Source organism: Saimiri boliviensis, chromosome 4 (genome assembly GCF_048565385.1).
Source record: "Saimiri boliviensis isolate mSaiBol1 chromosome 4, mSaiBol1.pri, whole genome shotgun sequence".
Classification (NCBI taxonomy): domain Eukaryota; kingdom Metazoa; phylum Chordata; class Mammalia; order Primates; family Cebidae; genus Saimiri; species Saimiri boliviensis.
Genome location: NC_133452.1, coordinates 34,724,185 through 34,738,503, shown reverse-complemented (window position 1 = coordinate 34,738,503; position 14,319 = coordinate 34,724,185). Strand labels below are relative to the sequence as shown.

The 14,319-nt window shown below is 35.4% G+C and overlaps 1 protein-coding gene across 3 annotated transcripts in view; it reads right to left on the bottom strand.

Moving 5' to 3' along the window:
* The window catches only part of HBS1L (HBS1 like translational GTPase), a 94,660-nt gene that overhangs the window by 69,315 nt on the left and 11,026 nt on the right, over positions 1-14,319 (bottom strand). The window contains exons 3-5 of one of the 3 annotated variants that reach the window (XM_010343023.3): positions 11,509-11,634; positions 8,459-8,653; positions 847-6,870 (exon numbers count right to left, since the gene is read on the bottom strand). In XM_010343023.3, coding sequence (XP_010341325.1) covers positions 5,414-6,870; positions 8,459-8,653; positions 11,509-11,634 — 1,778 coding nt within the window. In that variant the 3' untranslated portion in view covers positions 847-5,413. The other 2 variants (XM_003932461.4, XM_074397430.1) reach the window with 2 other exon arrangements.

Genomic DNA, 14,319 nt, shown 5'->3' with positions numbered 1-14,319 from the left:
CTCATACTGTAAATAAATGTCCTTTTCATGGTCTACTTACTGTCACATTTTTTCCAGTTTTGTACCTTTTGTTGGTAATTTTGCACTTTTTATGGGTAATTTTTTAAATGGCCCGCAAGTGCAGTACTTAGCATTCTAAGCACAAGAAGGCTAGGATGTGCCTAACAAAGATGTTAGATAAGGCATGAATTACAGTGCTGTTGCCTATGAGTTCAGTGTTAATGAGTCCGTGCTATACATATATATTAAATAAGGTGTCTTCAAATAGAGACACATATAAAACAATGTTACATATTCACTGATTGATGAAAATGTTATGAGAAGCTCACAGGTACCTACCCCTCTACCTTTTGTAGGAGCAATGGTTCAGTATTCACTGATTCAGTGTTTGTACTGACTATAAAACTAACTACTGCAAATAACAAGAGTCGACTATATATGTATGCATATTACGTGCACACACACATATATTTACTTATTCATAAGGTGGGAATAACAGGAATGGTAATCAATTATGAGTAGTAGGTGAAGAGAGATGAACCAAGGATACTAGGTTCCTGATTTTCGTTAACTAGATGGTGATAAGTAGCAACAAAGACAGGAAAAAGAAGAGAAGGTGGAACCTTGAATAAGGAAGACAAAGATGTCAGCTTTGAAAGGTATAATATGCCACACTGTAATCAAGATAATCATGTGTTAAAGTGTGCATACCTCCCCTCCCCTTTGACAGTAAGAATCTTATCTTTGTTCATCTTGGGTTATATCTTGCATCTAAAACACTTTCCTTCACTCGTCTAATATAAATCTGGCACATCAATGTAAGAAATAAATATGTATTTTATCATTCCCTTTTTTTTTTTTTTTTTTGAGATGGGGTCTCACTACATTGCCCAGGCTGAACTTGAACTCCTGGGCTCAAGTGGCAATCCTCCTGTCTCATCCTCCCAAACAGCTTGGACTCAAGGTGCATGCCACCACACCCAGCTTATCATTTCTTTTGCCTTCTACTGTCATCTTTGCAATTACATTACCAATATTTACCACAACTTATACTTAAATCGTGTTTCTATGTGAGTACTAAAAAGTAAAAAGAATATATAAAATTTTACCCCATGGAAAGCAAGAATTCTAAATGCCAAATATATTAAAAGAAAATTTTCACAACCAGGTCATTTGTTTTTTTAATTTGTTTATAGAAATAAAACAGTACTTTCAGCATAAATGATTAAAAGACCATTCAGAAATATCAAGTTTATATAGAAAACCCTAATGGATAGATTGCATGTTTTTACACTTGATTTAGGAAAAACTCAGAATTTTAATTTCTTTCAATGTAGCTTTTACAAAATGTATATATACACTCAAAATGTAACACATTTTTTACAATCTAAAAACTAAAATTGTATAACTGCATAAGCTGACCTTTATGTCATTATAAGTATATAAGGAAAGGAAAATTAGTATAGAAATTCATATTAATCCCTCCCTGTCCAGTCAACATTATCTATATACATTCTACTGTTTATATATAATAGAAAACAATTCCTAAACTACTATAAAACTGACTTTATAACCAAATATATACTTGAATGAACACAAAAGAGAAAACATGTTGATACACAGTTCTTTCTCAACATACAGTATATACTTGTTTATTTGCAATGGTCCATATACAGATTTGGGGTTCATTAAAAAAGGTAAATAATCATATTTACTCATTATTTTTCTCTTTAACTGTATTTATTTTCAGTGGTTCATTTTACTTTCAAAAAATGAGCACCTTATTAACTTTATCCCTGGTATGACAATTAGTTACATGACTCTCCCCACTGAGTACTAAAACCTAATTATAAAATACTGACTATAGTTATTATTACATATGAGAAGTAAAAGGGCAAAGGATGAGCTTAAGAAAGAGATGCAAAGCTGAAAGGAGAAAAAGAGGTTAAAATTCCAGTTTAGTAACTAAGAAAGGGGTAAAAGGTAAAACAAAAAGGAAAAGTTTTAAGAAGTACTCTGTACAGAAATGAAACCACGGTTCTTGGCAATTTATTATATATCATTTAGAATATAATTATAATATTATTTCTATTCCTAAAATAAATTATTAATGCCCTTGATCATAATGCAAATAAAAACAGCTTTACATTTTTAAATTTATAAGTGAATTGAAAAATAAACTAAAACACCTAGCATACCTGAGCTACTAAGACAGCAGTCAATCAATCAACAGCAGCTGGTACAGAATATACACTTAGTGCCAACAATCATCACAAGGAACATATTCATGAACAAGCAGGCACTTGGCTTTTTACCAAGGACCAATGGCCAAGGGTGTTAGATAGAAGGGTCTGCACTGTTCCACCTTCGCAATCTCAGAGACTGTGACGTTCCCTTTGTCTACAGGGCAAGTACTTCTCATATACATGCCTGATAGGCCAGCAGCCAAGCCAAGGAAAATAGGAAGCCTGGAAACCTACTTAAGACATTGTTGTCTTCTCTTACCACCCTATAATGTAGAATTTTTTCCCCGACCAAAAGAATCTCATACGTGGTAATTACAACCCTAATCAGCCAACAAGTGCAGACCTAGTTCATCCTGCAAGGTCTACTACATGGCTTTAAAAGTACTGCACTTCCACTTGAAAATTACTTTGTTATAAAAGAAGGTAACACAATAGTGCTGCTATTCAATTACAGTATACATTAAATAAGTATTTGTGGATTCATGTGCAATGTGGACCACTTGTGTAGCACTAAATCCATCAGGAATATCATCAGTTACAAACTAACTCTTAGAATTCAATTAATTCACTCCTAAATTGTAGACTGCCTATACATACGTCTAGTTCAGTCATACACTAATTCAAAGTTACTAAAATGTTTGATCAAGGTTCAAAGACTAGAAAAACAATCTCAACCACTGGGATAATTCAAATTTTAAAATCAATCACAAAATATAGCTTGTGATTTAAATGATCTCCTAAGCATTAGTATTATGGTGCACTGAAATAGTCAATTAAAAAAAAAAAAAACTGGGCCAGGCGTGGTGGCTCATGCCTGTAATCTCAGCACTTTGGGAGGCCAAGGCAGGCAGATCACCTGAGGTCAGGAGTTTGAGACCAGCCTGACCAACATGGAGAAACTCCATCTCACTAAAAATACAAAATTAGCCGGGCGTGGTGGCACATATGCCTGTAATCTCAGCTACTTTGGAGGCTGGGGCAGGAGAATCACTTGAACCCAGGTGGCGGAGGTTGCAATGAGCCGAGATTGTGCCATTGCACTCTAGCCTGGGCAATAAGAGCAAAATTCCATCAAAAAAAAAAAAAAAACCTGAAGACACCACAAGAAATCAAGAAGTATTTGGTTTAAAAAAAAAAAAAAAAGGACATAATGCCATCTTAACTTTTCCCTCAAAATACTGAACATAAAAACAACACAGAGATTAAAATTTTGGAATGCCATTCTGAAAATAAACAGAAACAAAATAATACAAAAAAAATTATCAAATGCACAGGGAAGTAGCTGCCAGAGGAAAAAAAAAAAGTATTATTTGGCCAGGCGTGGTAGCTCACACCTGTAATCCCAGCACTTTGGGAGGCCACAGTGGGCAGATCACCTGAGGTCAGGAGTTCGAGACCAGCATAGCCAACATGGTGAAACCTCATCTCTATTAAAAGTACAGAAATTAGCCAGGTGTGGTGGGGTGTGCCTATAATCCCAGCTACAGGGGGGCTGAGACAGAAGAACTGCTTGAACCTGAGAGGTGGAGGTTGTGCTGAGATTGCGCCACTGCACTCCAGCCTGGGGAACAGAGTGAGACTCCGTCTCAAAAAATAATAACAATAAAATAATATTTTAGATACTACTGTATTATATTTTTGCAAATACTACTACTACTATCTGTATCATTTTGTGCAAAAAGCCATACTTCCTAAGTAGCATTTTTCCTTGGTATCCCTGATTTCTAGAAATTATTCTTTCAAGTTGGTCAGACGTTATTCTTAGCATTGGCAACTCCATTCTACTCATTTCTCCCTTTAAGGGAGTGGTTCTCGGACAGAAATACACATCATTTGGGGGTATAATTTTGAAAATACACATTCCCAAGTGCCATTCCTCAGAGACTGCTTAAGCATGTATGGAATAAAGATACAGTATCTGTGTTCTGAAATAATTCCTCCAGTGATTCTGATTGCTAGTTGAGAACCACTGCTTTAAGGGATGAATTACATACTTACTCTACTGATTAAAAAAGCTCTTACTGATCCTCCATTGCTGAAACTTTGTCACTGTGGGACACACAGCTGTCAGAAGCAAAAAGGAAAGCTCCACATTCCATTACTTATTGTAAAGAACAAGTTAAGCCAGGTGCAGTGGCTTATCCCTGTAATTTCAGCACTTTAGGAGGCTGAGGCGGTGGATCAGGAGGTCAAGAGCTCGAGACCATCCTGGCCAACGTGGTGAAACCCCATCTCTACTAAAAATACAAAAATTAGCTGGGTATGGTGGTGTGTGCCTGTAGTCCAAGCTACACAAGAGGCTGAGGCACGAGAACCGCTTGAACCTGAGAGGCGGAGGTTGCAGTGAACCAAGATCGCACTACTGCACTCCAGCCTGGCGACAGAGTGAGTCTGTCTCAAAAAAAAAAAAAGAACAAGTTAAAGAGATCTGGTAAAATTCTCCATTCAAAGAACATGCAACCATACTTGAAAACACTTTTTATATATTTATTTATTTTAAAGTGTATATTCAGGACAAATGGTTTTAAAAATGTATAAAAATAATTCACATATTAATCCAACTTCTCTATTTACATGGTCCCTTAAAAGATTTTCATTTTATTATCATCAAAAATGTATTTCAACAATCTCCACAGTGCTCTCAAAAGTCAGGAATTTTAGGACTTCCTAATAGAAAAATTTTAGTATTTATCTACAGAAAAATAAGAATTACATCCTATTTTAAAATATAATGTCTCCGCTATGCTGCGTCGCATCAGAATAATCTTCACAACTAAACTATAATAATCCCAAGTGCTGGCATTTTCGTTTAAGAACAAAGTACAAAAATATTTCATAGAAAAAAAATATTTCATCATAAAAAACATAGAAAATTGAATGCTTCAAACAGAAATATCTGAGGTCTGATTTCACAACATCAAGTTTCCATATCCACTTTGTAAACATATACTCAGTATAGGTTACCAACTTAAATAAAGCCAGTTATCACTAAAAGAAGACGTAGTTAAAAAAAAAATTCAGTGCAAAAATATGTATCAACTAATCAACTGACCTATAACAATTTTCATAAAAATCACAATTTGAATCCCATAATATAAAGTGATCCTCTGAAGACTTTAATTAAAAATAAAAAGCTCTACAACAGCAATCGAGTTTTCCTTGTGTTACTATTCTCTAGTAAACGCTTTTTTTTGATTAGCTTTTACAATGTCATCAGGTGATGCAGATTTGAAGTCAAATGGTGTTATCGCTACAAGAGGACTTATTTCTTTGTCCTTTACATCTTGAACTTGTCTACTGTAAAGAAAAGTCTTATAGAGGTTAAGGGTGCGTCGCTTGCAGCTTTTCAGTGGGTAACGAAGACACAGTGTTGTGGCAAAAGCTGAAGGTCTAGCAGCAAGGGCCTTGGTCCAAGAGAGAGAAAAAGGTGGTTTCCTAGTCAGAGAGCCTTTATTGTTTTTCCTATTATCCTTAGCAAAATTGGAATTCTTCCCTAGCTTTGAACTTAGAACTTTAGATCGTGATGATGGAGCAACCGATTGGTCTACTATAGGCTTTGGAACAACATCTGGGTTTTTTATAAGCACACTAAGATCAATATTTGAATCTATTCCAGAAGACCTAACTTCCGATAAACTGACCTCAAAGGACTCCTTCTTAATCTGAGAGTTGTCTATATCAATTGTTTCTGCAATCAATTCAGAAAGTGACAAATTCTCAAGGTCTCTTGTGGGAGAAGCTTTATGAAATGCCAATGATGACAGAGATCCTGTTAATTCTGATATTCCAGGTGAAGACTGACAGCGATTTGCTAATTGTGACAAGGGAAAAGATCCCAAACTTAGATCTGTGAAACTGGCAGATGACTGGTTACAAAGATCAGATAAAGTAAAGCACGGGTTTATATTGCTTTCTTTGTGTTCTTGAAACAGTTCAGTTAGGGATGGACTTTCACATTGAGAAACTTGCAAATTGTCATTTTTTAAAATGTAATTCTTGGCTTCAGTTTTTTTACTTCCAACTTCAGTTTTTTTACTAGCATTTAAATTATCAACAGTCATATTTTCCAATGAGCTAGTTAAGTACAAAGGATTATTTGAACTTCCTAAACTATCGTGTACTGGAATGTTTTGAAAATCAGATAGTGAATTATTTTGCATATATAAAGAATTATTTGGTGTTGTGCTCTTTATCATTATGGACTTTAAATCTGGTACTTCTTTGAATGCAGAATCATCTTTGGAAACACATTCAGATGCATGAGGTCTCAACAAATCAGCATCTAGTTTCTTTGAAAGTAGGCTTTCCAGACTATCTGTAGATGATAATCTGACTGACGGCTGACTTTCACAGGAATCTCTTGATATATCATGAATTAGGTCAGCTAGTGAAAGTTCTTTTGTTAACTTACATGATTCTAGTTTCTTTTCACTTTTAAGCCTGCCAAGTTGCTTTTTTCTATGGAGCAAACAGTGACTTGGAACTGAAGAATTAAGAGATAATCCATATTTTCCTACTGAGCTAGAAAAATCAAAGTGTTTGCTACTATAATCCAAATGATTTGCTGACTGAGGATAAGAGCTTTGACCATTATCAGCTGAAACTTCAGAAGAAAATAAGACTCCTTACCTTACAAGAGCCATTAATTTTCAGATGAATAGGTTGATATACGAAGAAGACAGTCACAGCAACCAAAAGGAAACATGAAATGAGGCATTTAATTACTAAATGCTTCTTTTGATTATGACATGAATAAAGTGATACTTGATCATTACTTAACATTAAGTGAATACTCCAAAACACAATAAGGGAATATTACCTTCCTTTAGCAATTTAAAGTAACCTTTATACTCTGTTCACTGACATATACAATGTAAGTATCAAGTCAATCAATGTTCTAATTTTCATGAATTTAAAAATGTGAGGTTTTAACCATAATTAAATTATAGTCAGGATTGTCTCAAATTCAAAAACTTCTTTAAAAAAAAAAAAAAACAGGAAAAACTAGGTTCATTTTCTTCTGTACTTTAATGTATTAGAAAAAAATAAGCAAAATAACCCCCGGTAATTTCTACCACAATGTTGTATACACTATCAATACAAGATGACATATTCCAGACTCATTCCCATCAGAGCCAGTTAAAAGTGCCCATCTGTGTGCCCACCGTCCCCCCAAAACACACTCTTATTTCATGGTAACAAGGCTGTATGCAGCCTTATTGCAGCAAAAATTTAGCCCAGAGTTTACAATCAACACTGACATAGTTAACAAATCGCCATACTCATACTGAGAGATAGTATGCCAATTAATATAGTGGTACCACCTCAGTTCCCCTCTTATGTCCACTGAATTCCAAATTTAACCCTAAATTTTACAAATTTAAAATTAAATATCTGGCTATAAAATGCAAACTAGTGTAATTAAAATACTTATATCTAATGATATTTAAATAAAATAAAATTATACATAGTAAAAGGATAAAGGGATTTTTCTTTAACATAATTGACTGGCTGTTAATTTCTTTTTCCTATCACATTAGAGTTTAAAAAAAAAAAAAAATTAAAAAGTTCTGTAAGCTACTAACAAAAGAAAAAGATGTCTTATCTAATTTTATTTCCACTATGTTGGTTAGTTATAAAATCAAGTAGTGAGACTGGGTATAGTGGCTCACGCCTGTAATCCAAACACTTTGGGAGGTCAAGATGGGCAGATCATTTGAGGCCAGGAGTTCAAGGACAGCCTGGCCAACATGGTGAAACCCCATCTCTACTAAAAATACAAAGCAAAAAACATTAGCCAGGCATGGTGGCATGCACCTGTAATTCTAGCTACTTGGGAGGCTGAGGGGAGGGTAATCACTTGAACCCAGGAGGTGGAGGTTGCTGTGAGCAAGATCACACCACTGCACTCCAGCCTGGGTGACAGAGTGAGACTGTCTCAAAAAACAAAATAAAACAAAACAAATTCAAGTAGTGAAATAACCAAAAAAAACCAGGCTACAACAGAAGATGGAAAACACAGTACTCATCCTAAAAATTCACAAACTAGAAGATCAACTGATAATCAAAAGTTAACAGTAATATGCAAGATTTTCTTAATAGCTCAATAGCTCAAGCAAATTAAATTTTTTCGTAAAAGCTCAAGCACATGAAAGCCTCTCTTTATGCATTAACCAGGTAAAACAATTGAAAGAGAAGCAATAAAGGCATACCTTTTGCTATCTTTCCTGTAGATACAGTTCCCTCATTCTTGTCCTTCAAATTCTGCACATTGTCTTGTTCCAGAACCCCTGACAAAGCCTTCTGCACATCAAACTTGTTCTTCAGAACTGCTTCAATTAATATGTCATCTGGCACAGCATCTCCAAGTACCTCTCTCATGTGATCAAGGCATGAATAAAGACGAGCTAGAAAAGACAACAATGATGAAAAGCTACACTAAATGGTGCCACGAAAGAACTTTTAATCTTCAAAACTGATTTTAAAATTTACAGCTGTACTAGAATATTCAACTCTCCTTTCTCTTTGGCAAAAATTATTTCTATTGATCGTATTTTTATCTATAATCTACCCACCTTCCCTTATCAATGATTTCATTAATTTAAAAATCACTGTAAGAAAATGTCTCCTGAGGTGTTTGAAAAAAGTGTGTATTGCTAAGTGTACACTAGTATCTATTTTCAGTCAACGATAATGATGGTATCTGCACTGATCATTTTTTGCATGTACACAAAGCGAGGGGTGACTGTGGAACTATTTCTAATTTGTTAGTGAACCCAACTACTCACAAAGTATATTTCTTATATTTCTCAAGCTGTTACCTTAAGTTTCCTTTTTGGCTAACTTCAGTTCTTACCAGTCAACTAAAATAATCCTTAATGACTCTTTTAGAAACAGCAAGATAACGTAATATAATCATGCCATAAAAATAAGAAAGTCCAACAGATTAAGAGGAGAATAGGCATTCTTTTTTTTTTTTAAGACAGAGTCTCTGTTGCCCAGGCTGGGGCGCAGTGGTGTGGTCTCAGTTCACTGCAACCTCCACCTCCAAGTTCAAGCAATTCTCTCACCCTAGCCTCCTAAGTAGCTAGGATTACAGGCACCTGCCACCAGGCCTGGCTAATTTTTGTATTTTTAGTAGAAATGGGTTTTACCATGCTGGTCAGGCTGGTCTCAAACTCCTGACCTCAGGTGATCCACCTGCCTCGGCCTCCCAAAGTGCTGGGATTACAAGTGTGAGCCACCACGCCCAGCCAGCATTCATTTATAAAACAAAAAAATTAAGTCTGGAATTATCTACGCTGTTTAGGAATTTTAATTTTCTGATGATGACATAATTATAAAAAGTATTTATTAGTAATACTTACCAATAATGTAAAATCCCTAACAGCAGAGAGGCTTTGTATCCCTTGAACCTAAAACAGTAACAGGTAACTAGGGGCCAATGAATAAAAATGAATGATATATTCCTTTATATTTGTATAGCACTTGACAATTTTCACAATGCTTTTAGGTATATTTCTTTTGTCATCCTCATAATAACTCTATGAGGTAGATATATCAGGCAAATTCTAACTTAATAAAGGTAAGATTGAAAATCATGACACTATGAAGTTAGCAATAAACAAAATAGAACTGAGGTTTTCAAACTCCCTAGTCCATAAAACCATTTCATAGAATGCAATTTATATTTAATTGTACATGTTTATATATCTACTGGCAATACCCTTTCTTTAAAACAAAAAAAAGTGTTTAATACTTTTTCCATTGGCCCCTTTAATTATTAAAATTAAATTCCTGAAATATTTGGGCAATTCTGCTTTGCTTCAGTGTAAAATTAACTTTTAAAGGCTAATAAGCTATACTGGGAAAATAATATTTATTTGATAAATACATCAATTATAGAAACTGTAACAAAATACTTAGCATAGCTAGCATCAGGGCCTCTTCTAATTGGAGAAACTATTTTCTATACACACCCAAAGAGGCAGTATAATGAAGGGGTTAAAAGTAGAGGTTATAAGGCCGGGCATGGTGGGTCACACCTGTAATCCCAGCACTTTAAGAGGCCAAGGCAGATAGATCACCTGAGTCAGGAGTTCAAAACAAGCCTGGAGAACATGGTGAAACCCCATCTCTACTAAAAATACAAAAATTAGCCAGTCAAAGATCAATTCCCAGATTCATAATTTCTTCTGTTTTAAAAATATTATAAATTTTCAATGCAAAAACAATCACAGTGGCTCACACCTGTAATCTCAGCCCTTTAGGAGGCTAAGGTGGGTGAATCACTTGAGGTCAGGAGTCTAAGACCAGCCTGGCCAACACGGTGAAACCCCGTCACTACTAAAAATACAAAAATTACCCAGCTTGGTGGCAAGGGCCCATAAACCCAGCTACTCTGGGGGCAAAAAGGATGAGGCAGGAAAATCCCTTGAAACTGGGAGGCAGAGGTGGCAGTGAGCTGAGGTTGCGCCATTGCACTCCAGCCTAGGTGACAAAGTGAAACTTTTGTCTCAAAAAAAAAAAAAAAAATTATAGAACAAAAACACACTCCAGAGAAAGACTGAATCAACTCAGCCATGCTATCAACAAATGGCATTATTGTTATACCTGGTCATTTTAGTTCTGCTATCAAATCTATGGCTTGAGTGATGTTTGAAGCCATGTCATGTTTGAAACTTATTTATAAAAGAAGAAAGCCAAAATATAAATATCATCATTAAAATGTTTAAAAGAGCTGAAAATACGCAAACTCAGAACAAGTGTCATTACCAAGTTCTATCTTGAAACTTAATTCACATAGATGTAAATCCTGAGGACACTTATACAGTGTACTTTAGACTTCAACTGTTTTCTTCAAAGCTTTTGAACTTAACATCTTTGTAAGTAAAACAGTTTATATATTCTAATCATAAGCTCCACATACAGCTTACTAAACAATTAAATCAACTCAAAAAGTTCTTTTTAGTAAATCACTGGAGTTTCTCTCCCTCAAAAAAAATTTTTTAATGGGATAGTTCAATTAAAATTCCAGTTACTAAACAACAGCCATACAATTTTCCAATCATAGTTAAATACATTCCTCACAAAACATACTTAATAAAACATAAATTTTCCTTGAATATGAAAGACATGTTTACATCATTACTGTTCCCAGTCACTGTTATAAACAATCACAATAAAACTGATACATTCTGGTGTATTTGGTTATTAATCATTTTTCAGATAAGAAACACAGATACACTACTTTTTGCTATACCTTGATCAAATCCACTGAGTTGACGATTCGAAACAGAATTGGAAGATTCTTTCAAATCTTCATAATCATATTCTTCTACAGGCTCAATGGAAGGTTTGTCACGCCGTGAATAAATAAACTGAGCAGCTAGAATATAAAATGATCAAAGAACACTATGGTATAGCCATTTCCTATTAACTTTTTTTATAAAAGCTAAAGTTAAAAAAAAATTTCTGATCAATGACCTATAGTTACCCACATTTCATTAGAAATGAAAACAAAAAAAACCATACCAAAACATATACCCAAAATCCTACTCGAATGTGCTTACTACTTATTAATCTCTTATAATCTTCCTTCTTTCCCCCAATCTCTGAAACCATTCCACTCAGCCTACTTTCTTCATGGTTTCCAAAATCCACCTTTCCTAATACCTCTTCTTTGTATACTATTCTATGTCCCTTGAAATGTTCTCTTCTTTGATACAAATATTTCAAACCAAATATCAAACTTCTAATTTGCATAATGAAGAAAACACAAGGTGGCCAGATGCCGTGGCTCATCCCTGTAATCTCAGCACTTTGGGAGGCTGAGGTGGGTGGATCACCTGAAGTCAGGAGTCCAAGACCTGCCTGGCCAACATGTTGAAATCCCATCTCTACCTAAAATATAAAAATTAGCTGGGCGTGGTGGTGGGCACCAGTAATCCCAGCTACTGGAGGCGGAGGTTGCAGTGACTGAGATTGCACCACTGCACTCCAGCCTGGGTGACAAGAGTAAAACTCTGTCTCAAAAAAATAAAGAGAAGAAGAAAAGAAAACACAATGTTAATTTTCACTTTCCAAAAAGTGCTGATTTTGCCTGAATCGAAGAGTTCATGAAAAATACAAACTTTAATCTTTAAACAACTCAGGCTTTCAGTTATACACTTCCAATCACACACTGACACTGTAAACTAGTGTCATATACCTAACTTTAACTTTCAGACGTCTGTGCTACTCTGCAATACTGCCAATATCATCACTCAATATATAACTGCGTGCAGGTGTGTGTGTGTGTGTGTGTGTGTGTGTGTGTGTGTGTAAAATCAAGGAAAGAAAAGGCAGATTATCAAAGTGCCAATACACGCCTGAGTATCTTAAATGAAATACAAGTGAGCAAAGGAGAAAATCACAGATATATGCAAAGTACTAATGCTTCCAGCTCTATTGGATGGCTACTGAACTTAATCCTGGAGACTGTGTTCAATTGTAAAGGAACAAAATTAAAGAATATGTTAAGAAGGACAGAAATATAGATATGATATTCAAAAGGCAAGGTATTATCTAGCTTTCTATAAGAGCACGAAACATGTTAATTCCATTGACTTGTGTATAGGTCATCGGGAAGATATTTATTAAGGGAAGCTACATTCAAAATGTATAGACATATGATCACATGGGGGGGTAGAGAAAAAGAAATCAAAATTTATAAATAAGGCACAGAACATAAAGCTGCAGTGTATGTGTAACACCTGTGCTCAGAAGGTTAATAAGCATTCTCTCTTCATTGTAAAAGTCAATGGCCAGTGCTGGGTGCTGTGGCTCACGTCTGTAATCGCAGCACTTTGGGAGGCCAAGGCGGGTGGATCATGAGGTCAAGAGATCGAGACCATCCTGGCCAACATGGTTAAACCCCGTCTCTACTAAACATACAAAAAATTAGCCAGGCGTGGTGGTGCGTGCCTGTAGTCCCAGCTACTCAGGAGGCTGAGGCAGAATTGCTTGAAACTGGGAAACAGAAGTTGCAGTGAGCTGAGATCGCGCCACTGCACTCCAGCCTAGTGATAGAGCAAGACTCTGTCTCAAAAAATAAATAAATAAAGCCAATGGCCTGACAAATTAGCAGGCAAGACAAAGAAGAAAAATGTAATGATTTATTTTAAAAGCCAAATGAGTAATACAGACAACAAGCACTGTGGAAGCATAGGAGTAACCAATGAAGACTGACGCATTATAATAAAGGAGGTAGGAATACAGAGAAACTTGAAGAGGTGAAAGAGATCTTGAACAAGGACAGAGGAAGAGAAATATTAATAAAGAGCAGTTGAGATAATTCAATCCATTCTACTATAATGCGTGTTTCCTTAAGACAAATTAGCACATATCAATGGGTATAAAGAATGATGAAAGCGTAACATTGAGAATGCTTTATGAAATTTTTCTCCCAGTACTTCAATGGTTGCATAAAGCTCGATAACATGAACTGCAGTGGAATATTATATTTTAAGTGTAACTGTATTGTAATGTTACATAGAAGAATGTCCACATTCTTCCCCTTGGCTCAGTTTGGACATGTGCCCTGTCTGGAGAGCCCTTACTGCTTGGCTCTCCAAGGTCTGTGGGCATTGGGCCTTTGCAACATGACTCTTTAGTTTCAACCCTTTCTTACATCTCCTGTCAAGCTTTCACCTTTTTTCATCCTGTATTTACTGGAGTAGTTATTAAGAAATCAATGAATCTTTTCAAATGTGTAAGCATTTTATTATGATGATTATTGGTTTTGTTAGCACTCTATAGGTTGAGTGGTCTGTCCTGGTCCTATTTTTCCCATAAGATGTTATTTTTAGTATATAATTCTGAAGACCACAGAGTTTAAGAATGTACATTATGTTGTGCGTACACACACACACACACACACACGCACACATCCCTATTTTCCCCCTCTTGTGCAAGGAGGTAACATTATTGGTATAAAGTCAGCATGGCTAAATAGCAGAAGACACTTCCTATCTCATAAATTCTCTAAAAGAACCACTTTTTTTCACATTACAAATCTCAGAATTAGAGATGT